General features: G+C 32.7%; 2 protein-coding genes across 3 annotated transcripts in view; one reads left to right on the forward strand and one right to left on the reverse strand.

Moving 5' to 3' along the window:
- The window catches only part of LOC105194419 (tubulin gamma-2 chain), a 48630-nt gene extending 47819 nt beyond the window's left edge, over positions 1-811 (forward strand). For both annotated transcript variants that reach the window (XM_039459593.1, XM_039459594.1), the window contains exon 8: positions 74-811. In XM_039459593.1, coding sequence (XP_039315527.1) covers positions 74-277 — 204 coding nt within the window. In that variant the 3' untranslated portion in view covers positions 278-811. The remainder of the gene's footprint in view (positions 1-73) is intronic.
- On the reverse strand, positions 454-23983 carry LOC105200082 (tRNA (adenine(58)-N(1))-methyltransferase catalytic subunit TRMT61A). The gene is made up of 4 exons (XM_026141163.2): positions 23297-23983; positions 22965-23237; positions 6269-6438; positions 454-770 (listed from the first exon to the last, which is right to left on the reverse strand). The coding sequence occupies exons 1-4, from the start codon at positions 23649-23651 to the stop codon at positions 591-593; spliced, it is 978 nt and encodes a 325-aa protein (XP_025996948.1). The 5' UTR covers positions 23652-23983; the 3' UTR covers positions 454-590.
- Positions 23984-27197: the final 3214 nt, after the last annotated feature.

A 27197-nucleotide genomic window follows, 5' to 3' on the forward strand; every position in this document is an offset into this window, starting at 1 on the left:
GTCACAACTTTAATGACCACGACTGTACACACTTTGCAATGTTTACATTTAAATATTGGTAAATGTATTTCAGCTGTTTGATAGAGCCTTACAACAATATGATAAGTTACGTAAACGTGAAGCTTTTTTGGAACAATTCCGCAAAGAGAAAATGTTCGAGGATAATCTCGATGAACTGGACAACTCACGGGAGGTTGTTGAATATTTGGTGAAAGAGTATCAAGCTGCGACTCGAGTTGATTATCTCAGTTGGAATCCAAATAAGGCAGACACGTAAAATCATTAACAAATGTGCAAATCATTGAATCTTTTTTGTAGTATCTCAATCTTCATTCTTTCATATTTTAACGCTTTTATATTTATTTATGAAACAAAATATTTTGTAATGTGCCATATCACAATATTTAATTTTGCAGAAAGTATTTGTTGACATAAGCAAAAATAGAATAGAAATTTATAAATTTATAAAATTATGAAATTTTATTTAAAATGGTTTGAAATCAGTTTATAACATTTATTTAAGTGATACTTGATGTGTACTTGACATTACATGTTAGTTTAGCCTAGTTTTGTATTCTTCAATCGTTTCTTTATTTGGCCTGAATATCTAGACTGTAATAAGAATCTTTTTTGCGCGCAAAATTAGGAGGAAGAACTGCAATCGTAATAAAACCTGTATGTCCAGGTAATGAATGCGCATGAGTAACTGTAAGAAGTTTTTCTTCTCGTTTTCCTTTCCCATTTTCAAATACAGTATCTTCATTTGCGTGCTGTAATAGAACAGAATTAAATTTCTTATTTTTACATGTTATTCAAGCTGTTTTTTTTTAATTTATTCAATATTTTTTACGCTTTAAAATCTTATCTATTAAAAGTCTTACAAGAAAATACAGAATGTTCTACAACAAATAAGAGAAAATTTAATAGATATAATTCTATATGATAGAATAAGAATAAAGTTAAAAATAAATTAAAATTGCGATTAAGATTTTGTTTTTTTAATTATAAATGTTTAAATATGAATATGTTTTAAGCTCTTTCTCCATGAATTTAAATATCTTATTCCAAAATCAATTACAAAATTAAGAATAATAAAATTTCCATGGAATTTTATTTTTCAAATTTTATTTTTAATAAGAATTTTAATAAGAAAAACACATGAATATTTAAACATTGTTACATTTATTATCAATCATTTTTTACGTGAATATTTAAACATTGATAATTAAGAAACAAAGCCTTAATTGTAATTTTATTATTCTTGATTTTTGTCTTATTTTATCTTTTAAAATCACTAAAATTTTCTTCCACTTGCTGCCAAACATTATATACTAAAAACAAAATAATAAGTTTGCTTTAAAACACTTATAAAAAATAGCCGTAACTATTCTTTTCTACCTTGATATTTGTAAAAGACACGTGAAGTGAAGTCTATTTTCTGTAAGTGCTACAATATTAAATAATATTCCTGAAATATTATTTAATATTAATAAAATGTTTTATATGTCACACTCCTGATAATGTTATATGAATGGTATATAAATATTATGTGAATATGAGAAGTAATATTATTTACTTTAATATTTTAAATTATCAGGAATATTATAACTTTGAAATGTAATAATTTATGAATATTTTATGCATAATAAATTCACATTATTTTTTTAACGAAAATATGCATAGAACATTTTCATAATATTTCACGCATATTAAAATAATACCACGAATATTATATAAAACGAACCTATAATATTTTTATAATATTAAAGAATATATTGTCAGAATAATATTCTCAGAATATTGTAACTTGGAATTATTTTAATATTGATTTAATTTTTAATATTTGTATAATTTTAATATTCTAGGAATATTGTAACGCTTATAGAATTCAAACAGGAAAAAAATACACGGTTGAATTGAAGTTCCTTACATGTTGCAGTAGAATCTCGGTTATCCGAGGTAATGTGGGGAAAGCGTACATCGGATAATCGAAATCTCGGATAATACGGAACACAGATATAATTAAAAGGCTTTTTATTTTTATATATGTATGAATTTGAAAAAATGTAATATGATCAGATACATGTATAAAAATATAAGAGTTATAACGAATGCACATTATTCTTATGCGTCATTGGTTTAACAAAGTCAGTAATACGAGACTGTTTTAATTTGCTCATGCGTTTTTTAGCTGCAATATCTCTCCATCTTTTTATTAGTTCTGAGCCATCACGACTCTAGGATCGGAACTGCTGCATTTGGTTTATAACACACAAGCTTGTGCAAGTTTATGCATGTTGAAACAAAATAGCAACAACGATCGCGCGCCCACATCGCTTCGCTCCGTATTATCCGAGCTACTGCCTCAGACAATACGGAGTGCTCGGATTACGCGGAATGTCGGTTAATCGAAGCTCGGATAAACGAGGTTCTACTGTATTTGTAAATAAAAAGAATTTGGATAAAACAGAATAATGAACTTGAGGAAAATATATAAAATCACACAGATAATACAAGCACGAAGACCCAACTTGGGTAGACCTAGCTTGCGACCGTAGAAGGCATTCTTGTTCAATTTGTATAAAATAATGAGATTGCTTTCCTCGTTTACAAGATGAAATGAGGTACATACTGGTACTGTTTCATATAGATTTCAGATTTTTTATGTAAAACAATTTCTGATTTAAAATTTGCTGTTAGATTATATTTTTTGGGAGCTTAGGATGCAAAAAGAGGTTGAGCTCCACATACATTACATACACATGTATAACATAGGAAATTATCAATAATTACTTCCTTTAATATTGACACCAACTGATAGATTTTTCAAATTTTTTGTTATTGTTTATTGTTTTCTAACAAATAATAATCGCCAACTAAAATCTTTTGAAGTACTCAAGTTTACACATATATCAAGGTCATATTCGCCATGTCCCCCAAACAAAATAATTATCCTTATTTTTTATAAAAATGTTTTAAATTTTGAAATTAAAGGTTTACAGTAAAAGAAAAATAGTAAAAATGTTTTAATGTGCTTGATGTGTATAAATTTTTTCAAAAAAATTTTTTTAAAAACTTATACTTTCTACAAAATATGAGAAAATCCTAACACGTTAAATGCCACGCCGATTTTACCTGATTTTTCGTTCGCGCTACTCGACACTGTAGTATCGATAGTATCAATAGTATAATATTAATTATTATAAATAGATTTGTTTACTCAAATGATTCTATTTCATTGTTATTAATTGTTTCGCGCGCGCGTAGCGCGCACTTGTTATTTGATAAAACATACCACGTTATTTGATAAAACGGGTATTTGATAAAACAAAAGTCCGGCGCGATGTAAACGGAAAGTCTAGTGCCAGTCCTTAGAAATCGGCGTGGCACTACATGTTAAGCGTGCTAAAATTTCTGAGTTTCGAAGTATTATCTAATCCAGTTTTAACGTTTTTTCTAAATTTTGATTTTTATTTTATCGGTTAAATAAACTTATAGTTTTTCTAAAAATTAATAATTTTTGAGTTTTATATTATTTAAACATAAAATATATTTCATCATAAGAAGAGAAAATTTGAATTCCTAACACCAATTTGATGAGTTTGTATTAGCCATGACATCATATTTCATATGAAAACAGAACGAAGCATCATAAATACTGATTTTTCTCACACATTGTATATATTATTATCCAAAGTATATAGGCAGAGAGGAACCTTTTTGGTACGGAATGAAACTAATAGCACTTTCGAGTGCAATGGGTTCTAATCCGGTTCGTGGCGGATTAATGACGTCACATGCTCTATTTTAAGTTCTCATTGTATGATTTCAACATATGGTGTCATTAATCTGACTCGGACTGGGTTAAAATCTGCACTCAAAAGCGCTATAAAATGTTCTTTCACAATACTCGGGTTATGTTCGAGCAGCACATACATTCAATGTCTCCGTTTAGTAGAGAAAACAGCTTTGCAACTGTTGTAAAATTCTTTAAGGCTCCTGACTCCTTAGCCGAGAACTCCGCAACATTCCGTCGCGGACAAAATTAGAACTAATACACGTGACAAATTGACGATGAGATGTTGTCATGCATGTCATTTTGTTATTATGTGTTTCATTGTGAAAATATGACTTGTCTCGTATTTATCAAATTCATAAAAATGGACTGCGAGTAAAATTTCTTTGAATTTTATATATAAAAGTACATTTTTCAATCCTTTCAATAGCTATCCGTGTGTTTTCCTGTCTGAATAAGCGTCACTTTACGTGCTTTTTATGACTATTTACTGACTGCTAGGCAAAAAAGGATAGTCGTGACCAATATTTAAAAGTGTTAAAGCCATCTGATTAGTCTATTTTATCCAAATTGGCTTTATTTACAAATGGCATGTTTGACAAAATTACGTGACCGTGTGTTTTCCTGTTTCAATAGCTTCATTTTATATGCTTTTTACGACTATTTACTGACTATTAGGCGGAAAAAGGATAGTCGTGACGGATATTTAGAAGTGTTTTAAAGCCATCTGCTTAGTCTATTTTATCCAAATTGGCTTCATTTACAAATGGCAAAATTACGTGTTATTTCATGCAATTTCTTGCTTTTGATGTTACGACTTCAATATGGCCGCGGCGAGTACTCAGGAGTCTTAATATGATTGGTTTGTGCATTTAGATCCGACAAGAACTAAGGGCAAGAACCAATTGTATCCAAGAATTTTACAACAGTTGCAAAGCTACTTCTTCTGCTGAATGTAGTCAATGAAGGGTATATTAACCCTTAAACACATCGATCTCGTAAAATACGTAAACATATTTTCGGGTCTGGAAGACTTTCAACTTTAAGAAGTTATAACTTTAGTTCTAATCAACATTTTTCAACAATCTTTTTTTTCATATAAAAGTTCAGAATCTCAGAAATGTGAGTGCATAATCGATATTGCCGAAAAATGACTTATTGTTAAGTTATAAAAGAAACACCATTAAGCAAAAATTAGAAATTGTTCAAAAATCCACTTTTTCTTTAAAAAATCATCTCTGCAATAAAAAACTTTTAAGGACTTTTAAACACGGCATTTTAAAGCTAAAGAGTCATACTTTCGAAAAAAAAGGTATTGTCATTCCTTTTAAAAAGTATAATTATATAACTAGGAGAATATGAGGTATTTTTGTGTGTCTAAAAATCCACTTTTTTAAAAAAATCATGTTTGCAACAAAAAACTTTTAAAAACTTTACAATACGGCGTTTTAAAGCTAAAGAATCATATTTAAAAAAATAATTATGTCACTGCCATTTCTATTAAAAAATATACTTATGTAACAAGGCAAATATGAGGTATTTTTTATAAACTCAAGGTGTCTAAAATTGAAAATTGATGTTTCATAATATATTTCGGACCCTACGCAAAAATCCTCTTTTTCACGGCACTATAGTATTTTAACTTTAGACAGAATAACATACGCAAATGGACCTGTTTGAACGTGTTTTGTCCAGTTTTTTAACATAAGATTACTCACAAAAAAGTTTCATTCACACACTATATGGGTCGCATTGACCCTAACAAAACTTTGTTGCCGTGCCGTTCGTATTCTAGTTGACCAAAAAAGTTGATCAACCATATCAATCGAAAGAGGAGATTTCAAACTTTTTTTTACGTCCTGGTCCAAACCTCCTATCTCATTCCGTCTTGACAGCAAGCGTTCGAAACTTCATACGGCGGGGTCTCTCAGACCCACTTATGTGTTTAAGGATTAATGTGATTTTTCTACAGTGTAGCTAGTGTAGAAGTCACAGCAACCTCAGCCAATCAAACGAAAGCATATAAATATGCTGTCGTTAAGCATAAAAATAAGCATAAAAATATGATGTCGAAATGTTTACGCGCCTATTTAAATAATAATTATTTAAATATTTCTCATTAAATATTGATTTTGCACCGATACAAAAAATTACTTTAAAAATCATATATAAACTATTAAATAATCTTGTTTAAAAATTCATGTTAAAACCGGATTTTTAACATATTAGGTGCGCAACTTAATTCTCAGTCCCTATTGTTGAGTTTATCAACTCAAAACAACCATTTTATTAAAACTGGAATTCAATAGCTCCCCGAAAAATGGCGTAAATGTGTAGAAAGAAAGAGATTATTTTGAAGATTAGATAACTATTCAATTTTTTATAAATTATATTAAAGTTCAGTGAAAAAGGCCAAGAATTAAATTGCGCACTTAATATAATACTAATTTTTAAAGTATAAAATATTCAAACCTTGTACTTTAAACATTCCAAATCTAATAGTGGCAAAAATCTGTACTGAACATTCATTTCTCTTTGCAAGCATTCGTATGTATGCAATTCTATAAATCCTTTACTAATCAGTTTTGCGCAAGTACGTTGAACTTGTTCGATGCAGGGAGAAAAAGAGCAGAGTTTTCCACCTGTTGAATAAAAATTATATATCAAGTACTGTATTATAATAATAAATAAATGTGACTTGCGCAATTCTATGTCATTGTATATCGCACATTCGCAAGAAAGATGATACAAGATAAAATTTTGTTTTATGTGTAGACTGTGTTTCAAATAAATTTTCTTCAATCAGAAAAAAGTAATGCGAGTTGAATTCAAATGAAAAAGTGAAAAAATGAAAAGCTTAAATTATTTCCCATATAACATAAAACATTGAAAGAACATTACTGATTGCGAGATAGCAACGTAACAATGTTGAATGTTAAAATATAACTTTTTTAACATTAAATCTGTATTGATTTGTTTATTAATTGCCAATGTTGCTGCAATGTTGAAACAATATTAAAAAAATTATCTTTTAAAAATTAAAAAAATATGTAATAGAGAGAAATATTTTGATCGTTGCTGTATCAATACAAATTGAACAAGAATGTCTTCTACGGTCGCAGCTAGGTCTTTGTGCTTGTATTGTCTGTGTGATTTTATATACTTTCCTCAAGTTCAATGAACTGCACGTCGAATTAATTTTCAGTCATAACATAATTCTACATTGAACAAGATTAAGTATTGTAATATTAGGTATTAGTAAATATTAACGCTTTTTCCCCATGTAAAAACTGTACTGAACTTGAGGAAAGTATATAAAATCACAGACAATACAAACATAAAGACCTAGCTGCGACCGTAGAAGGCATTCTTATAATTTGTATTGATACAACAGCGGTCAAAATATCTCTCTCTATTACTTTAAAGTCACGCTGCCTTGGAAAACGTTCTAACTCATAGTCGATTATTGCGAGAAATATCACAGTGGTCGAGTTGGCTAGACACTTGTACCGGAGATTCGGGAGGTCCCAGGTTCGAACCCTGGCTGAGGTGATATTTTTTGCTATAATTTTTTTACAGATTTTTCAGGAGGGAAAACGGTTAATATTTAATAGAGTCCTATATAAAGAGAGAAGCGACATTGATGTCCGTAGCTCTGATTGGTAATCTGATTGATACTTGATTGGCTAAGCGAGCAACCATATTGTGATCACAGCTAGTTGCAGAATGATACAAATGGTGTTTGATGACGTTAGAGCGGTCCCAAAATGGCGGTGGAGGACTCAATTGGATACTGAAGGTTGTGGTGGGGGTTCGATGTCGCTTCTCTCTTTATATAGGACTCTAATATTTAATAATACGTGATATTACTTAATCTTTTTCATTTTAGAATTGTGTTATGACTGAAAATTAATTCGGCCCAGTTCATTGAACTTGAGGAAAGTATATAAAATCAGACAGACAATACAAGCACGAAGACCTAGCTGCGACCGTAGAAGGCATTTTTGTTCAAAAAAATATGTATTTTTTTATTAACAATGTATCACACATACATCCCTAAAAAGTAACTTGAAATGTATTAATATCTATACTCTGAATAGGTTACATATATATGCATGAAAGTTGTGTGAATGATACTATATTTTTATTTACAATAATAAGTTATATCAGACAGATAAAATTAAAACATGAGAATAGGAGGCCTACGTCAATCACAATGGTTTTTGGTGCCAAATAATTTTTAATTTTTTGATTAGATGTACAACTTTGCTTCCGCCGTTTTCTTTTGACATTCGAGGCTTTATTGTAAAAAACTGGTTATACATTTACGATTCAAAATATTGTCCATCGCTGGCCACTATTTCCACTATTTCCACCTTTCGGACAGCGTACGAATTCCGTGTCGAAAAAATTGCTCATCTTTCACGTATTGATCCAATTTTTGATTTCTTCATAAGAACGAAAGTGGTGGTCAGCCAGGCCATGTGCCATTGATCGACACAAGTGATAGTCAGAGGGAGCAATGTCTGGAGAATATGGATGGGTGGGGTAGGACTTCCCATTTTAACGTTTCCAAGTATGTTTTGACCGACTTTCCGACATGGGGTCGAGCATTGTCATGCTGCAAAATCACTTTATCGTGTCTCGTTCCATTGCGCCCGTTTGTCTTTCAATCCTCGGCTTAAACGCATTAATTGCTTTCGATACAGATCGCCTGTGATTAGGGTTACCAGGTCTGAACCATATGGAAAGAGTATAAAAGCCATTTCTGAACCACAAAAAAAAGAATACAAAAATATATTTTAAGAAAATTAATTCGAGAAAGAGAAGATACAATCTTTTATATGCGTAAAATACAAGTATAATTAAAAATATAAGTAGAATTAAATAAAAAAACTTTAGAACACAAGTTTTATTAATATACTTTAATAAGTATATAACATTTTAATTAAACGAACATATTTATCAATATCGTAATAAACTTATTAAGATAGAACATTAAACTGAGATATCAAACGTTTACATGAGATTAGTTAATTAATTAAATAATTAAATAAACCGATATATCAATATTTATAGGATATACTTATTAACATAGGATATATTTATTAACATTAAACTGTGAAATCTATTAAACGTTATACATGAGATCAGTAATTAAAGCTTTAACAAAATACTACGATATAAATATAAAATTTTAATTAAATTTTGTTTGACTTCGAACTTCCATTCATAGTTTTTTATTCTTTATAGAATAATTATAAAATTGTAAGCAATCAAATTATTTACAATTGTACTGTATCAATAACAAATTTGTATAGACTTAACAGTCAATGTATTTCTCTTTCATCAGTCCACTGGACGTTCATCATACTAAAAATTCTTTCAATATTAGCATTATGACTTGGAATTCTAAAAAAGAACAAACATTTTTAAAAATTCAGAGCTTAAATGGCCTCAACTAACCAACAGAACTCATCATTACCAATCATTAGCATGATTTAGTATATTATAATTTTTAATAAATAATAAACATAAAGTAAAAATTAAGTTAGAAACATCAATCTTTTTACGCTTGTATCAATAATGAATAATATAAAGCCGAAAATGAGCTATTCTTTGGTTTTTCGGATTATAATAGTTTTTAATCTTGACCAAGATACAGTTAAAACTAGATATACCATTCATAGATATATAGACGACATAATTATGGCAGCCCAACGAGATCGAGTGAGGGATATTTTAACATATTCAACAAGTATCATTTCCGGTTGTAATTTACGATTGAGTATGAAAATAACAATTGTCTCAATTTTTTGGATATGAAATTGTAAGAATTAAAAACTTTATAACAATCGATTGATATTACAAGAATACATTTTCGGGTCACTATCTATCATACTACTCAAGCCAATCACAATGTCATAAAATTGGAACGATTATGGACTTGTTGACAAAGCAATACTATTTTCCGATCCCATATTCCAACAGAAAAACTTAGAATTGGTCATACAATTGCTGAGATAATGGTTATCCACTGAATTTAATTTTCAACAAAATCAACGTCAGATTGAAAAAAATCATCAATTCAAAACTTACAAACAAAAAAAATAATACTCAGGATGATTGCGAGCCGGGAAATGATAAATATATAAATACATAACAATCTCATACATAAGAGGCGTGTCCGAAGTTGTAACATCAGTTATAGACAAGAACAAGTTCACGATAGGTTACAGATGTTTAAACCGAGTGAGCAAGATTATCAAAGCACAGAAAGATAGAGACATTACTACTGGTACAAACAACGTGGTATACAAAATAAAATGTAATGACTGCGATACCCCTTACGTAGGCCAGACTAAAAGAAAATTGAATACTAGAATAAAAGAACACACGACATCAAATTAGATTTGTCAAAGCACTCTGTCATTTCAGAACATATATCACATGCTACAATCACTTGATAGATTAAAACACATTAATTTTAGATACAGAATCAAAATATTACAACAAATTAATATCTGAAATGATACACATAAAAGAGCAGAACAACGAACTCAATTTACAAAAAGACACAGAGCTTTTAAATGAATCTTACTTTGATTTGCTTAACAGATTGGTCGGCAGAAATTAGAAGCATAACATATACGAGGTGTGTTCAAAAAGTATCGCGAATTTTGAATTTTCGCGGGTTACGTATATTCGAATTTCGATCTTTTTGTGGCGTTATGTTGGTACTCATGTCTCTCACTTATGCCGACAAGCTCGGCCATTTTGAATGTTCACTTAATTGTTGACAGCTGCTTTGCTTGCACGTGTTTTGGATCGTCTTCGATTTTTACCTATTCAAAAAAATGGATCAAAGAACCTGTATCAAATTTTGTGTGAAAAACGAAATTAAGTGCGCGGATGCATTCCGAATGTTGACTGTGGCATACGGAGAAGCTACCTTGGACCGAAGCAACGTTTATCGGTGGTACAAAATGTTCTCAGAAGGCCGAGAAGATGTGAACGACGAAGAGCGTGCCGGACGCCCGAGCATTCAACAACAGACGAAAAAATTAATGAAGTGGAGAAAATGGTATTGGCCAATCGTCGAATCACCGTTAGAGAAGTTGCTGAGGACCTAAACATATCGATTGGCTCGTGCCATTCGATTTTTATCAATGATTTGGGCATGAGACGGGTCGCCGCGAAATTCGTACCAAAATTGCTCAATTGCGACCAAAAACAGCATCGCATGAACATTGCTAATGAGATGTTGGACTCTGTCCGCGACGACCCAAATTTGCTCCAGAGGGTCATAACTGGTGACGAATCGTGGGTTTATGGTTATGACGTGGAAACCAAAGCTCAATCATCTCAATGGAAGCTGCCGCACGAACCAAGACCGAAAAAAGCGCGCCAAGTTCGGTCGAATGTGAAAGTTTTGCTGACAGTTTTCTTCGATTGCAGGGGCGTGGTGCATCATGAGTTCTTGCCACAGGGTAGAACGGTCAATAAGGAATATTACCTGCAAGTTATGCGCAATTTGCGCGAAGCAATCCGCCAGAAACGCCCGGATTTGTGGAAGAACAAAAATTGGCTTTTGCACCACGATAACGCCCCTGCTCACACATCGTTGCTTGTGCGCGACTTTTTGGCCAAAAACAACACACTAATGATGCCGCAGCCACCGTATTCCCCAGATCTGGCCCCCTGTGACTTTTTCTTGTTCCCTAAACTGAAGAGGCCCATGAAAGGACGACGTTACGCTACGCTTGACGAGATAAAGACGGCATCGAAGGAGGAGCTGAACAAGATAAAAAAAAATGATTTTTTGAAGTGCTTCGAAGATTGGAAAAACCGTTGGCACAAGTGTATAATATCTCATGGGGATTACTTTGAAGGGGACAAAATAGATATTCATGAATAAATAAATAATTTTTGAAAAAACACAAAATTCGCGATACTTTTTGAACACACCTCGTACAAGGACAATAAATAGTTTATATTATCCGCTCCACGTTCTTCTTGATTAACTCTTTACACTCACAACTAGCAGAAGTGTCCGTCTCAGATTAAAACGAGCTTTTAATATGTTGTAATGGGACTTGGTTAGGTGCGGCGAATGTGCGTGGACGCGAGCGACACGTGCGTAAGCGTGAGAAGCGTATAATAAGCATTAGAATAAGGCCTAGGAGAGGAAGAGGGGTAAGTAGGTAAGGAGCAAGGGAGCGAGCCGAGAAGGCAAGGCAAGTGGAGGCAGGCGCAAAGGTGAAGGGAAAATAGAGATTTTGCAGCAAATTTTGGAAGGGCGTGGAAATCAAGGTTATATTGAGAGACACAAGGAGCGCGAACGGTGCAAGAGGTGGAGTAGGTGCAGGAAAGGTGAAGGGAGATAGTGAACACCGAAAGTTAGTAGAGGAAAAGGATGGAGAGAAAAAGGTGTCTTTTAGGTTGTCGAGCGAAAAAGATGGGCAGAATAAAAGTGAAAGAGAAAGAAGAGAAATCATGGAACAAATAGGTAAGGATTTAAAGTTAATGAAGGAAGCAAGAAAGGAGATGAGGGATTACGTGGAGGAATTCAAAGTAAAAGAAAAAATGTGGAAAGAAAGGTTAGAAAAAATGGAAGAGAGGTTGAAAATCTTAGAGAGGGACGGCGGGAGGACGGAAGGGGAGGGGTCATGTGAAATAGGAGATAACACAAGTGTGCTCGGTGATATGAGTAGATTATCTATAGAGTATATAGTAGAGCTAGCTCAGAGTTAAACGACAGAGAAGTGAATAAAATAAAAAATGGGTGACGGAAAAAGACAAGGAAGAGAGATGGTGCAACATAGTAATAAAAGGGATACAGATAACGAAGGAAGTGGACGGAGTCAGGAACAAAAGATATATGTGGCTGGGGAAATTAATTATGGAGAAAATAGAGATAGATTGCCAGGTAGAGGACTGTTGGTCAAGCGGTAGAGTAATAGTGGCGAAAATAAGCAACAATGAGCAGAAGAAAGAGATAATGAAAAATAAGCTCAAAAGGGGTATGATTTATATAGAAAGCGATTTGATTTAAGCTGGGAAGATAGAAAAGCACAAGAGAGGATGAATAGTTGGACAAAAGAACAGAGCTAAAGGGAGAAACATAAAGGTTGATAAAGGTAAGGTAAGAATAAACGAGGGGGCATGGATAGATTGGGCAGAGATAGAAAGAGAGGAGGAAAGAAAAAGTAGGAGGAGGGAAGAAAGCCAGGGAAAATTTTGGATAAGCCAAGAAGGGAATAGGGAAGGAGGGGACGGGGAGAAGTGCAGGAGAGGGGAGAAGAGAAAAAAGAGAATTAGGAATAGGAAAAGGAGAATAGGGGAAAAAGAAAGAAAATGATGCTATTTTGGAATGTAAGGTTAAATAACAAGGATAAGGAATTTTGGCAATTTGTTAGAGGTTTCGAATTTATAAGTTTAGGTGAGGTATGGGTTCAAGAGAAAGGTTGGGAAAAGTTGGAAGGAAGGCTGCCAAAAACACATGTGTGGTGGTGCAGCTATGCAAAAAAGGAAAGAAATAAGGAAAGGCCTAAGAGTGATTTCGTGATTGGGAAAAGAAAAGGTTGGGGAGCTACTGAAGATAGTTTGTGTCAGAGGGAGGTAGAGGAAATGATTTTATCAGAGATACGACGAGAAAAAGAAAAGATACATATTGTATCGGTCTATAACAAAAAAAGGGAGAAGTTAAGGTTTGAAGGAATTACTAAAGGATATAGGGGAAGAAAAGTTGACTATTGGTAGGGATTTTAATTTGAGGATAGGGAAATGGGATCAGGAGGAGAAGAAGAGAAAATGGTCAGATGCAGTAAGGATATGAAAACGGGAAATGGGGCGTGGAATTTTGTATGGGTACAGGAACAAGGTTGGAATATTTTAAATGACGTAGTAGAGGGGGATTGGGAAGGAGAATTTATTTATGTAGGACCAAGGGGCAGCAGGGTGATAAATTATGTAATAATTAACGAGAGATTGCGTGAAGGCGTGATTAATTTTAAGGTAGGTGAAAGAGTGGACTCAGATCACATGCCACTGTGTCTGGAGTTGGAAGTACAGACTAAGAGAAGCAAAAGGAAGAAGAGAGTGAAGAGAAAAAAGAAGTGGAAATAATTGTATGGGATAAAGAGGCGATCAAGAGGTTCAATAAAGACAGAGGAAGGAGAAAAAATAGAAGCGGAAATACAGGAACAACCAACGGTGGAAAGTAGATGGGAGGAAATATAAAACATAGTAAATAGTGCAATGGAAAAAAGGAAAGTAACGAGGAAAAAAGGGAGCTAGGACACAGAGATTGGTGGGACAGAAGCTGTACAAGAAAGAAAAGGGAAATGAAAAAGATGCATAAGAAATAGAAGTCAGGGAAGATGGATAGAGAGAAGTATATGATGGAAAGAGGCAGGTACAAGGAATTTCTGCAGGGAAAGGTAAGAGAAAAGAGAGCAGGAAGCTACAAAATTAAAGGCGTTAAAAAGAAAAACAAATGTTTGAAAATACATAAAAAGAAAAAGAGGAAAAAGAACAATAGAAGCAAGGAGGAATAGAGGAAAGAGAACAATAGAAGCAAGGAGGAATGGAGGAGGCATTTCTTGGATTTGTTGGAAGAAGAAGAAAGTAAGATTAGGCGTGAGGTAGAAGAAAAGAGAAGAGCAGAGCCACTAGAGGAACAAACAGAAGAGGAATTAATGAGAAAGGAGATAATGAGAGCGATGAAAAGAAAGAAAGCCGCAGGGATCGACAGCATACCAATGAAAGCGTAAAAGTTTGCGAGAAAGTACTTGATAGAAAAATTTGTAAGGCTGATAGAACAAGTCTGAAAGGAGGGAGAGATGTCAGAAGAATGGAGGAAGTGCATTATTGTATCCTTATATAAAAGAGAGGACCAGGAGGTTATGGATAATTATAAAGGTATCTCTCTCTTATGCACAGCGTACAAGATGTATGCGGAGATAGTAAAGGAGAGATTAGAGGAAGAGGTAGAAAGCAGAAAGTTGTCAGAAAGCTAAGCAGGATTCAGGAAGGGGAGATCAGCAGTGGACAATGTATTCATTCTGAGTCACATGGCTCAAAGAGAAACATACGAGGGTGGAAATGGAGGAAAGGTGTATGCCCTTTTTGCTGACCTGAAAGCGGCCTTCGACAACGTGGAGAGAGGGGGGGGGGAGGGAGAGAGAGGGAGAGAAAGAGACTCTTAAGAATTATGAGGAGAAAAGGTCTGAAGGAGAAGCTGATAAGAGTGGAAAAAATGTACGAAGAGACGGAGGTGATGGTGAGGACAAAGCAAGGAATAACAAGGAGCTTCTACACGAAGAAAGGCGTGAGGTAGGGCTGTGTTATGAGTCCGCTCTTATTTAATTTATATATGATGGAGATAAAGGATAGGTTAAAAGATATGGGCGTGAGCAGAGTGAATCTAGGGGGTGAAAGGGTGTGGAGTTTAATGCATGCGGATGACGTAGTTTTAGTGGCGAATAACAGGGAAGCCCTCTAAAGGATATGATGGATACGTTCAGAAGGTGTTAAAGAGAGAAATTAGTGTTAAGTGCGGAGAAAACAAAGGTATTAACATTTAATAGGAAAGGAAAGAAGTATGGAAATGAGAAAGTAAAGAAATAGAAGAGGTAAACACGTTTAAATATCTAGGTTTTACGTTCAACAGGGAGGGTAATTACAAAGATCATATTAAGGAACTAGAACTAAATAGAAAGGGTAGAATAGCAGTGTGGGGATTAAGAGAAAAAATAAGCAGAAACGATTTTAGAAGGAGGTGGATGCTGTTCAAGTACCTAGTACAGAGTGTGATGGCATACGGAGTAGAGTTATGGGGCTGGGCAGAAAAAACGGAATTAAAAAAGGTGATGCTAGATTATGTAAGATGGCTATTTGAGCTAGAATTTTGTACACTGGGGTATTTGGTAACGAGAGTATGGAAAAACTGCGAATATGATGGGGTATAAGGGCTAAAAGATATAAGGACAGGAACTTAAAAGCGGAACTGCGAGAAACATAGCTAAGAAATGTTGGGGGGGGGGGGGAACAGGGAAGGAAGAACTTATACAGCAAGGAAAGGAAAAGTTATTTTAATAAAAACGGGTGGGGAGTAGAAGCAATAGAAATATGGAAAAGCGGAGAAAAAAAATTAGAATTTGAACTAGTAAAGAAAGAGAAGAATTTACAAAGGCAAGAGGAAGAGAGTAAGATATCAGAGTCAAGGTATAATAGGAAATACAAAGAAATAGGGGTAATGTGCGCGGAAATCAATCCCAGGTATGCAAAGTTTAAACAAGGGGAGGGGAAGGAATTAGGGCATTAATAAATCTGAGGTGTTGAAATATGGGTGAATAAATTCTGGTTAGGGAAAAAGGAAAGGAGATGTTTGTTCTGCGAAGAAGGCTGGGATAACTTAGAGCACTATGTAAGGAATCGCCAGGAACTAAATGAGGATTGGTCGAAATTAGGTAAAAGTAAAGAAAAGATTATGGAAAAACTATGGGGAAACGAATTGGATAGATTAAAAAAAAAAAAGATTTTAGAAAGGGTATGGAATAAAAGAAAGAAAGCGATAAAAAAAAAGGAAAAAAATGCGCAAATTAGTATGTACGTCGTGTAACTGTGATTGTAACTGTGATTGTAGAAGAAAGAATTTTGATGTATTTTAGTAGTAATAAGTAAAATAAGGTATATAGGTAGGGTATGACGGCGTGGATGGATGCGTGAGTTAAGGATAAATGTAAACCAAGTCCCTTCTTGGCGTATATAATACTGAAGTAATAAATATCTTATCTTATCTTATGTTGTAATACAGATCAAAATAAGGGATAAGTATTTTTTTATACGTGCTCCTTTGCACTTTTAGGGGTGAAATATCCCTTTGAAGAAAATCGATTTTTTTTCTCGACGCGTGTATCATTGAAACTATAAGAAATACATTAAAATGTTCTATTTAAAAGATAAATAGCTTAAAAAGTACTTTATAATAGTGATAAACTTTTTTATATTTTTTTTTACACTTTTCCCCATCATTTTTATTTTTTTTTATGAGCAAAATAAAGCTTATTTTATTATGAATTCAATGGTATATGATAAAATTATGATGCGACCTTTTCATTTTCCAAAAATAATTAAAAATCACTCCATAACGCATGGTACCGCCATCCGTGCGTTCGATATTACTTCACAATAAAACGGATTTGTCTTATATGGCATTGACTACGCAAAAGAGCACGAAGACAAATCTATACAATACAATAAATATTGAAATAATAGTTTTATAATAATAATAGTAATAATAAAATAATAGTGACTTTTTTTAAACCGCTAAAATTAGTCAAATTTTTTAAATAATATGTCAGTGTGTACGGAAAACAAATCATAAATAAAGAAATTATTTATTCATAACTTGTTTTTAATTGCAAATATTTCTCTTGATTACTTCAAAATAAATTGATATCAAACAGAAGAATAACAACAATTACGGTGTTGTAAGATATTAATTTTTTGTGTTCAAAATAATAAACATGATTAATATAAGTTAAACATTTATTTACTGGTCTACACGATTCGAATAGAACATTTGTTCTCTTCAGCATTTTACAGACAAGGAGACTTGGCTTACAAAAAATTATTACTTACACATTCCATACCTTTACCATCTAATGCTAGCTCATCAACTAACAATAAGAGAACTAACATAAAACTAATTTAAAAATTAGTTAAAAATTTCACCTTTTATACTGCATTTATACAATTCAATATATGTGTTTATTATATATAAAATTTGATTAGTGTAAAAATATGCATAATGACGCCACTTGGTGCATGGACTTTGGACCATCTCTTATCTTAAAATTTAATTTTTACGTCTCGGCAGTATTGACCTTAACCCTTAAACACACCGATCCCGTAAAATACGTAAACACATTTTCTTGTCTGGGAGATTTTTTGAACTTTGAGAAGTTATAACTTTGGTTCTAATCAATATTTTTCAACAACCTTTTTTTACATATGAAAGTTCAGAATCTCAAAAATGTGGTAATTGATATTGCCGTAAAATGACTTATTGTTAAGTTATAAAAGAAAAACTATTAAGCAAAAATTGGAAATTGTTCAAAAATTCACTTTTTCTTTAAAAAATCATATCTCTGCAATAAAAAATTTTTAAGGACTTTCAAATACGGCATTTTAAAGCTAAAGAATCATATTAAAAAAAAAATTATGTCACTGCCATTTCTATTAAAAAATATACTTATGTAACAAGGCAAATATGAGGTATTTTTCATAAACTTAAGGTGTCTAAAATTGAAAATTGATATTTCATAATATATTTCGGACCCTACGCAAAAATCCTCTCTTTCACGGCACTATAGTATTTTAACTTTAGACAGAGTAACATACGCAAATGGACCTGTTTAAACATGTTTTGTCCAGTTTTATATAAGATTACTCATAAAAAAGTTTCAGTCACACACTATATGGATCGCATTGGCCCTAACAAAATTTTGCTGCCGTACCGTTCGAATTCTAGTTGACCAAAAAAGTTGATGAATCATATCAATCGAAAGAGGAGATTTCGAACTTTTTTTACGTCCTGGTTCAAACCTCCTATCTCATTCCGTCTTCACACAGCAAGCGTTCGAAACTTTATATGGGGTCTTTCAGACCCACTTATGTGTTTAAGTGTTAATATGTATACATTTAAGTGTTATATAAGTGTCGCAACATAACTTTGTCATATACCATTGAATTTGTAATAAAATAAGTTTTATTTTGCCTATAAAAAGTAATAAAAATTTTGAAAAAATAGGTAGGTGGTAGGGGAAAATATTATAAAAAATTAAAAAAAATTTATCACTGTTATAAAGTACTCTTCGAGCCATTTAACTTTCAATTAGAACATTTTTCTCTAGCTCTTATAGTTTCGATGATACACGCTTTAAAAGAAAAAAACCGATTTTCTTCGAAGGGATGTTTCACCGTTAAAAAAGTGCTTTAGGGCACGTATAAAGAATACGTATTCTTATTTTTATCTGTATTACAACATATTAAAAGCTCGTTTTAATCTGAGGCGAACACTTCCGTTAGTTTCCTTGTCAGTCGTATATTCATCTCCGCACGAAACGGACACACAACTGAGCACAGTACCTTTATCCATGCGATATACTAGTCGTAAGTTTTTAAAATTATTAATGTATACGTCAGTCTATTTAAATCATTGGGACCATGTTGACAGTTTCTACATTTTTGAATCATTTTAATCATCTAAATTATTTTTATTCAGCTAAATTAGCATTAGTTATTTAAATTGTTTTTATTCATTTAAATTATTACATTTCAATAGCGAGACTCGGAACATCGAGACGGTGCTTCATAGTGGACCATGGATTCAGACTGTTCTCGTGTTGCTTCGACAAATAAAACTATGCTGATTTTTATATAACGGACAAAAATCGGCACAGTTATGCGCTCACGTAGGAAGGGTATAGCGGAATAAGAAGAGTGATTTTGGGCCCCGCGCGTAATCAATTGTTATATAGAGCAAAATATCCACCTAGATAAAAAAAAATTTTGTGCCAAGTTTTATTTCAAAAGACTCCCACAATTTCGAGATATTGCAAGAAATGTGATTTTTCATTAATATTTTTTTACACAAATAAATATAAGCACTAAGACCTAGCTGCAACCGAAGAAGCCTTTCTTACTATCATTGTGTTATTACACTATCAGTCCAATAACATGTTTGTAATTTAATATTTTTTTCTTTCCGTTAAATCTAAATTAATCTTTACAAAAAAATTCATGGTTATCAAGAGTATCCATATATATAAACTAATTTTTTGTCGTTTTATGCTAAAAATTCTGTTTTTAAAAAAATCTAAAATTTTTAAAATCGCATTATCTTTTGATATAAAATAGTGACCATTTTTAAAAAAATTTAGTGGATGAGTCATATGACATATTACATTCAAGATCTTTTTTAGATTTTTGAATTTTTGAAACGTGTCGAAAAAAAAATAACCGATTTTAGATATTTTTCGGTCTTAAGTATATCTGATTGACATATAATACGTTGTTTTTAAATACAATTACCTTCGATGATATATCTGCAAACAGTAATATAAAATTATAGAGTTCACGTAATTTCAACTATAAGATTTCAATTTTTTTAAATCAGAAATACTTTAAATTTTTCAGTATCACACACGCATTGTTTATTAATTATTAAAATTATTAATACAATTACAATTAGCGGATCATACAAAAGTCTCGCTCATGGTGATCGAGTTTCAGAAAAAATTCTGAAATGTAGTGTGGGGCATAAGGAAACCGAAAAACTTTGTACTTTTCTTTATCGCGCACTCATTGTTTCTATTTAAAAAATAATTAGCGATCAGATGGCGCACAGGCCACATGCATAAAAAACATGTATTTATGTATTAATGTACGTATGTTTAAACTTTTTTTTTACATTAATACCGACGGTATTTGCGTTACCCGATGTGCACTACGGAGAAGTTGCACGGTCGAATTTGGCACATCATGTGTATCTTTTGCAGACATGAACTCCTTTGCGGACACAATGTTTCTTGTGAATATAATGTATTTTAGAAAGAACACGATATCTCCTATAGACATGATGTCTCTCATAGACTCAATGAGTCTTACAGACATGGCGTTTCTTACAGACACGATGTCTTTTATAGACAAAGTTTTTCGTTACATACTCCTTTTGACGAGTATGACGTCTCATAGACGTGTTTTTTACAAACAAAAAAAAATTACATAACTTAGGTTATAACTTATTTACCTAACCTTTTTATTATAAATTATAGACTTTTATTCTTTTTTTAACTTAAACACGTCGTAAAATTTGTTATCATTTTATTATCTCGGGCCCCGCACCGCTATTCGCTTCTAGCTTTTCGGATCTGGCTGCTGAAAGTGGCCGCTAATTTCAGCGTCATCATAAGTAGATAAGTTTATCATATGTATGATGTGCTTGTTAAAAATTGAAGAAAATATACATTTGAAAAAAATGAAAAAACTGCTAAAATTAGTTAAATTAATTTTTCTGACTAAAAAAAATTGAAATCTTATAGTTTAAATTACATAAATTCTATGATTTTATACTACAGTTTGCAGATGTGTAATTGGAGGTAATTGTGTTTAAAAACAACATAATATATGTCAATCAGATGTACTTAAGACCAAAAAAATAATTTCAAAAATCGGTTATTTTTTTTCGACACGTTCCACTAAATTCAAAAATCTGAAAACAATCGTAAACGTAATGTCCTATGACTCATCCACTAAATTTTTTTAAAAATGGCCACTATTTTAGATCACAAGATAATGCAATTTTAAAAATTCTAGATTTTTTTAAAAACAGAATTTTTAGCACAGAACAAAAAAATTAGAGTTTATGTATATGGATACCCTTTATAACCATGAATTTTTTTGTAAAGATTAATTTAGATTTAACGGAGAAAAAAAATATTAATGAAAAATTACATTTCTTACGATATCTCGAAATTGTGGGAGTTTTTTGAAATGAAACTTGGCACAAAGTTTTCTTTTATCTAAGTGGATATTTTGCTCTATATGTATAACGATTGATTAAGCGCGGGGCCCAAAATCACTCTTCTTTTTCCGCTATACCCTTTGTATTTAAGTATAGTAATTCAATGTTAGAAATATAAATTAATGCGGCTGAAGTACACGTACGTCCGAAACATTCTACTAACTGTATCTTGGTTGTCAAAATTAAAAACAAATTGTAATCCGGAAAACCAAAGAATAGCTCGTTCTCAGCCTTATATTATTCATTAAGTTAGAAATATTAAATAATCTAATTCTTTTGTCATTTCTCAAAAGAGTACATTTGGCTTCGATAAGTGAAAAATAAGAGTACGTTGTTTTGTGATCTTAAAAAGTACATGTACTCTTAAAAGAATACAGATGGTAACCCTACCTGTGATTGTTTCAGACGGTTTTAGCAGCTCATAATACACTACGCCGAGCTGGTTCCACCAAATACATAGCTTTGAACTATCAATATTCGGTTGGGCTGTCAACATGAAATCATGGCCGAGAAGTCCCCATGATTTTCTGCGCTTGGAGTTATTGTAATGAACCCATTTTTCGTCTCCAGTTACAGTGCAATGCAGAAATTCCTTCCGTCTTTGTCTTTCAAGCAACTGTTCATAAGCAAACAAACGTCGTTCAACATCTCTCGCTTCAAGTCGTACGGCATTCAATTTCCTTGTTTCTTTATCCCATGGCTAATCATTCCCATGGCTTTCAGGTGTTTTGAAATAGCTTGTTGAGTCACTCTCAATAATCCTGCCACTTCTTCTTGCATTTGACAGGAGTCTTCATGAAGTACTGCTTCCAATTCTGCATCTTTGAAAACCTCTCTTCCGCCACTATGCCGGTCTTTGATGTCAAAATCATCATTCTTAAAGCGTTGAAACCACTCACGTTCTTTCACTAATAACGATCTCGCCATAAGTATTTGAGAGGATTCGATGAGCTTCAGCCACAGATTTCTTCATATTGAAGAAAATTAAAACCTCCCGCAAATGACGAGAATTTGGCTCGTAAACTGTCATTTTTAATAGAGAATAACTTAACGATGTGGACACAAATCGACTAATGTTTCGATGGCGTTATATTGACAAATGCCCAAGCTTATTGTATAACGTCTACATCTGTTTATTTCCACCACCACATACCATTAAAGAAATCTATTGGAAAACAGCGGAAGCAAAGTTGTACACCTAATACAATATTCAACTCAAACTACACACCACATATTTGTTAGACTTGAAACAGTTATGAAGTCAGAATATTAATGCTTTTAGAAGCATATATAAAATCCCCCTAACTAAAGTATTTTGTGTTCTTGTTTTTGCAATAAAATATTTTTGAAATGTTATATTTTCATTTATGCTTATGTATATGTTAATTCCATTTGTATCCTTATGCAAATATTAAACTATACTTTTGAGGATTTTTTCTTAATAAAATACTAAGCATTTTTAAGTTATATTCATATACATTCATATTCATATCATTCATTCAAGTTATATTCGTTACTACTATATTGTTAATACTAATGTTTGATTATTACAATATTTGTCTTGAATTTTTTTACCTGTTTTCTTTAAAACAACAGTGGCATGGTCTATAGCTAACCATGGATGTGGAAGATCTAAAAACACTGAGTCAACTTTGTAGTTCAATTCCTCTCCAAATCCTTCTAAGCAAACATCGTTTTCCTTTAAAGTTACAAAATCATTCAAACCATGGTTTTTAAATTCTGCTCTAGCAATAGATACACGCTGTTTATGAAAATCAAAGGTATATAAATGACCACTTGGGCGTATCGCTCGAATTAATGAGTGAGATAAAGAGCCGCTACCAGTACCTAAAATAGAAAGAATTATAAAAAAATAAAAATATTTCTTTCAAAAAAATATTATGTACCTGTTTCAACAACTATACTTCCTGGCCTAAGTTCCATTAAATGTATAATAAGACTTATGTCTGGACTATAAATAATTTGAGTTCTATGAGGCAGTATTAATGTCCAAAGCTCTGGCGTTGGCTGTAACACATATGCCCAGCCTCGAGTTAACTCCACTTTTGAACCATACTTTTGCCCAATAAGCGAAATAACTCTTAGGGCACCATAAGTAGTGTTGAACACATTGTCTATGATTTGACCTTTCTTATTAGAAATTTTTGCTTTTACTTCCAAAGAATGCATATTGTTTGGATTTAAATATAAAATAACAATATCTCCTTCTTCTATAACTTCCTTAGTTGTCTTGAAACTCATTTTTCTTCTACAATTCGAATTGAACTATTACAGTATTATATTTAATACTGATACGTAAAATCAACTTTGTAAGATTATTTACTATTTTCGTAAAATTTTAACATTATGTAATTATAGTTTAAGTTTACTGCCAATTTTAATAAAATTATACGACGCGTTTTTACATAAAACGAAAAAATTTGGCAGAAATAAGCTCTGCCCCGTAAATTACGATATTAATTGTTAACAATTGTTAAAGTTTACGACTATTCAGGTTAAAAAACTTGCAAAATCTTGTCATATACATAGACATAACATATCTAGACCACATGGACCATGATGTAAGAAGAAAGGTGAAACAAGTAACCAGATGCGCAGTGGACCATACTCTAGACCAATCAGAAGTGGGTCCAAATTTTGAGATTCAATATGGCTACGGCTCCGGTACTGGGGCGTATTTATACTTGTATTTATACGTGAATCGGAAATAATCGGTGAATCGGAGAAATTCAAAGCTACTTAAAAAAAGAAGAACGTGAAGGTAAAGTTGAGACTTTGTACATTAATGAAAATTGTGATAATTGTTATTTCAAATTTTTTAAACTTGAATTAGAAAAAATTTGGAAAATTATAAGAATGAACTTATGTGTTTGGTTAAATTGTTGTATTTTATGTTTATAACAACAATGTTTATTGAAACAGTAATTTGTGTTAAAGATAATAAATTTCAAGTATTTTTACATTTTTATATTTATTTTTTTTAACAACATCTACATTTTAAGTACGTGTGACTACATATGATTGTTTCGTATTCAAATTGCGCGGATATATTTGGACCCAAATTTCATTGGCTCACCACATCGAGCCATGCCTCTTACCGCCCATCCAGCCGCCGATGATGCGCGTTGTTTCACCTTGTTTCTTACATCATGACATGCACCACAGAAGGTATGATTTTACGTAAATATATATATATATACTACTGTGTCCAAAAAGTAAGGTAACATTGCATTTATTTCGAAAATTCTTTATTTATTCTTGCAAATCAATTTCGTCCCCTTCAAAGTAATCCCCCCCCTGATATAATACACTTATTCCAACGGATTTTCCAATCTTCGAAACAGTTGTAATAATCGATTTCAGGAATGGCCTTTAGCTCCTTCTTCGCAGCGGCTTGAATCTCTTCTATCGACTCGAAACGGTGATTCGTGATTTTTTAACCAAAAACTCGACTAATATCGTTCCACAACCACCGTATTCACCTGATTTGGCTCCATGCGACTTCTGTCTATTCAGCAGCTCCGGGGACACCGTTTCGAGTCGATAGAAGAGATTCAAGCCGCTGCGAAGAAGGAGCTAAAGGCCATTTCTGAAATCGATTATTACAACTGTTTCGAAGATTGGAAAATCCGTTGGAATAAGTGTATTATATCAGGGGGGGATTACTTTGAAGGGGACGAAATTGATTTGCAAGAATAAATAAAGAATTTTCGAAATAAATGCAATGTCACCTTACTTTTTGGACACAGTAGTATATACATATATATCTAGATATTTATCCCCACTCTACTGAAATTCCCTATAACCCATATCTGGGGGTCGATTGCATATTCCAAAACCTAGTGAAAATGGTAAAAGTGAGCTCTCACGCGATTGGCTACTTTTCACCATAACGGATATGTGACATTCCTCACGTGACATTGCTCGGGCCAGTATTCATACCGTTTTTTAGGCTTGTTTTCTATTTCTGCACTAGACTGCACTGGAACGTTTCTTCTTGCTTTCATTAACTTTCAAATATATATCTATTTCATTTTAAGTGCACACTAATTCAGGGAGTTCAGGAACAGAAAACAAACAGTTTAAAGCAAGTTGAAAGCAAGAAGAAACGTTCCAGTGCAGTCTAGTACAGGAATAGAAAACAAGCCTATAGTCGATTCTTATTTCAAGATCGTCTTAAGTCCAAATCACACCTAGCGATTGACAATTGCGATTGACGATTGGCGATTACTTTTCAACCAATTAGAGCAAAGCAGCCACCGAATATTTTGCTCTGATTGGTAATTTGATTGATACTTGATTGGCTAAGCGAGCAGCCATATTGTGAACACAGCTGTTGCAGAATGATACGAATGGTGTTTGATAACGTTAGAGCGGTCCCAAAATGGCGGTGGAGGACTCAATTGGATACTGAAGGTTGTGGCGGGGGTTCGATGTCGCTCCTCTCTTTATGGCTGTGTTCCGTTTTTACTGGCAGTACTGAAAATTTATAGTTCACGTCACATATACTATACATTTTCAGTACTGGCAGTTAATATCGGAACATAGCCTATATAGGACTCTAGTCTTAAAATGCTATACGACTCTCTGATTGGTTGATGCCATCTTAAGATGATACTTAAGATAATCTTAAATATAAAAATCGACTATGAATACCGGCCTTGGCAAGTATTTTGATGTCGAGTTCAATCAAACTGTGTTGAATTTGATCGAGTTTGCAGTCTTCTATTGTTTCAGAATGGAATACCCTTTAATTTTTATGGAGCAAGAGGAAAATACGAATAAAATTAGAAAAAAAAATTTTAATTTATTAAGGAGACTGAGAGATACTCAAGATTTATTTGATATTACATTTGTAAAATTGTATAGGTGAATTATATAAATTAATAATTATATAAGTATAAAAATAAGCATATAAATAAGTATATATAAATAATAAATAATAATAAATAAATAATAAGATATAAATAATATAAGTATTAAGTATTCCTATTTCCTCCTATCCTCCTATATAAAAAAGGAGATGAAAATGCGTGAAGTGCGTTCGCGGTCGCATTTATCGCGGTTTATTGTTGACCGCTTTCCGCGTTGCCGATTGGCTGGCTGGCGTGGTCGGATAGAGTCGAGATCGTGGCGTGAGTTTCGCCGATGATGATGCTAATGACGTTTTGCGTTTTGACGTGCGGCGGTAGGGTTAAGTGGTGTGTGCACGCGCGCGAGGTTAGTGGCGAGAAGAGATGTGTACGTTCTTCCAGTATACAAATTGTCGTTGTGTCGTGTGTGAATTGTGAAAGTTTGCAACGCGTATCGCGTCGTGCTAATTATCAATATTATATATACATATAATTGCTGGTGTTGCTGTTAACGAATGTGTCTCAGATAAGTTTTTTGAATAAAATAACACATTTTCATTTCTCATATAGAGAAGTAAGTATTATACTTTAAGTACGTGAATACTTTGTGTTACATTTCATTTTTAGGACGGGATATAAAAGTCAGAGAAATAAAAGGTGAAAGAAAGAAAGGTTTTCATATACGGATAGAAGGAAAGAAAGAAGAAGGGAGGAGTCCAAAATCAAAAATCAGAGAAAGAGAGAGAAAATACATCGTAAAAATAAAGGTGAAGGTTAAGATTTCTAATCAAAGATGAATAAAATTAAGAATGCTATTGAACACTGGTTTGAAGGTTTTTTTTTTAATAATGGGTGAATATTACGTAATATATTGATATTTTTGTCAAAAAAATTAAAATGTCTAATAGAATATTATCTATTTTAGTAAAGTTTT

Source organism: Solenopsis invicta, unplaced genomic scaffold, assembly GCF_016802725.1.
Source record: "Solenopsis invicta isolate M01_SB unplaced genomic scaffold, UNIL_Sinv_3.0 scaffold_88, whole genome shotgun sequence".
Lineage (NCBI taxonomy): Eukaryota > Metazoa > Arthropoda > Insecta > Hymenoptera > Formicidae > Solenopsis > Solenopsis invicta.

Bases quoted from the DNA above. Each gene is read 5' to 3' on its own strand.
- LOC105200082 (XM_026141163.2), bottom strand. From the start codon at position 23,651: ATGAGTTTCAAGACAACTAAGGAAGTTATAGAAGAAGGAGATATTGTT. The intron at 23,238-23,296 runs GTACATAATATT...TTTCTATTTTAG, and splicing joins AAGTATAGTTGTTGAAACAG to GTACTGGTAGCGGCTCTTTA. The intron at 6,439-22,964 runs GTAAAAAAATTC...TTTATTCAACAG, and splicing joins TGTTGTTTTAAAGAAAACAG to GTGGAAAACTCTGCTCTTTT.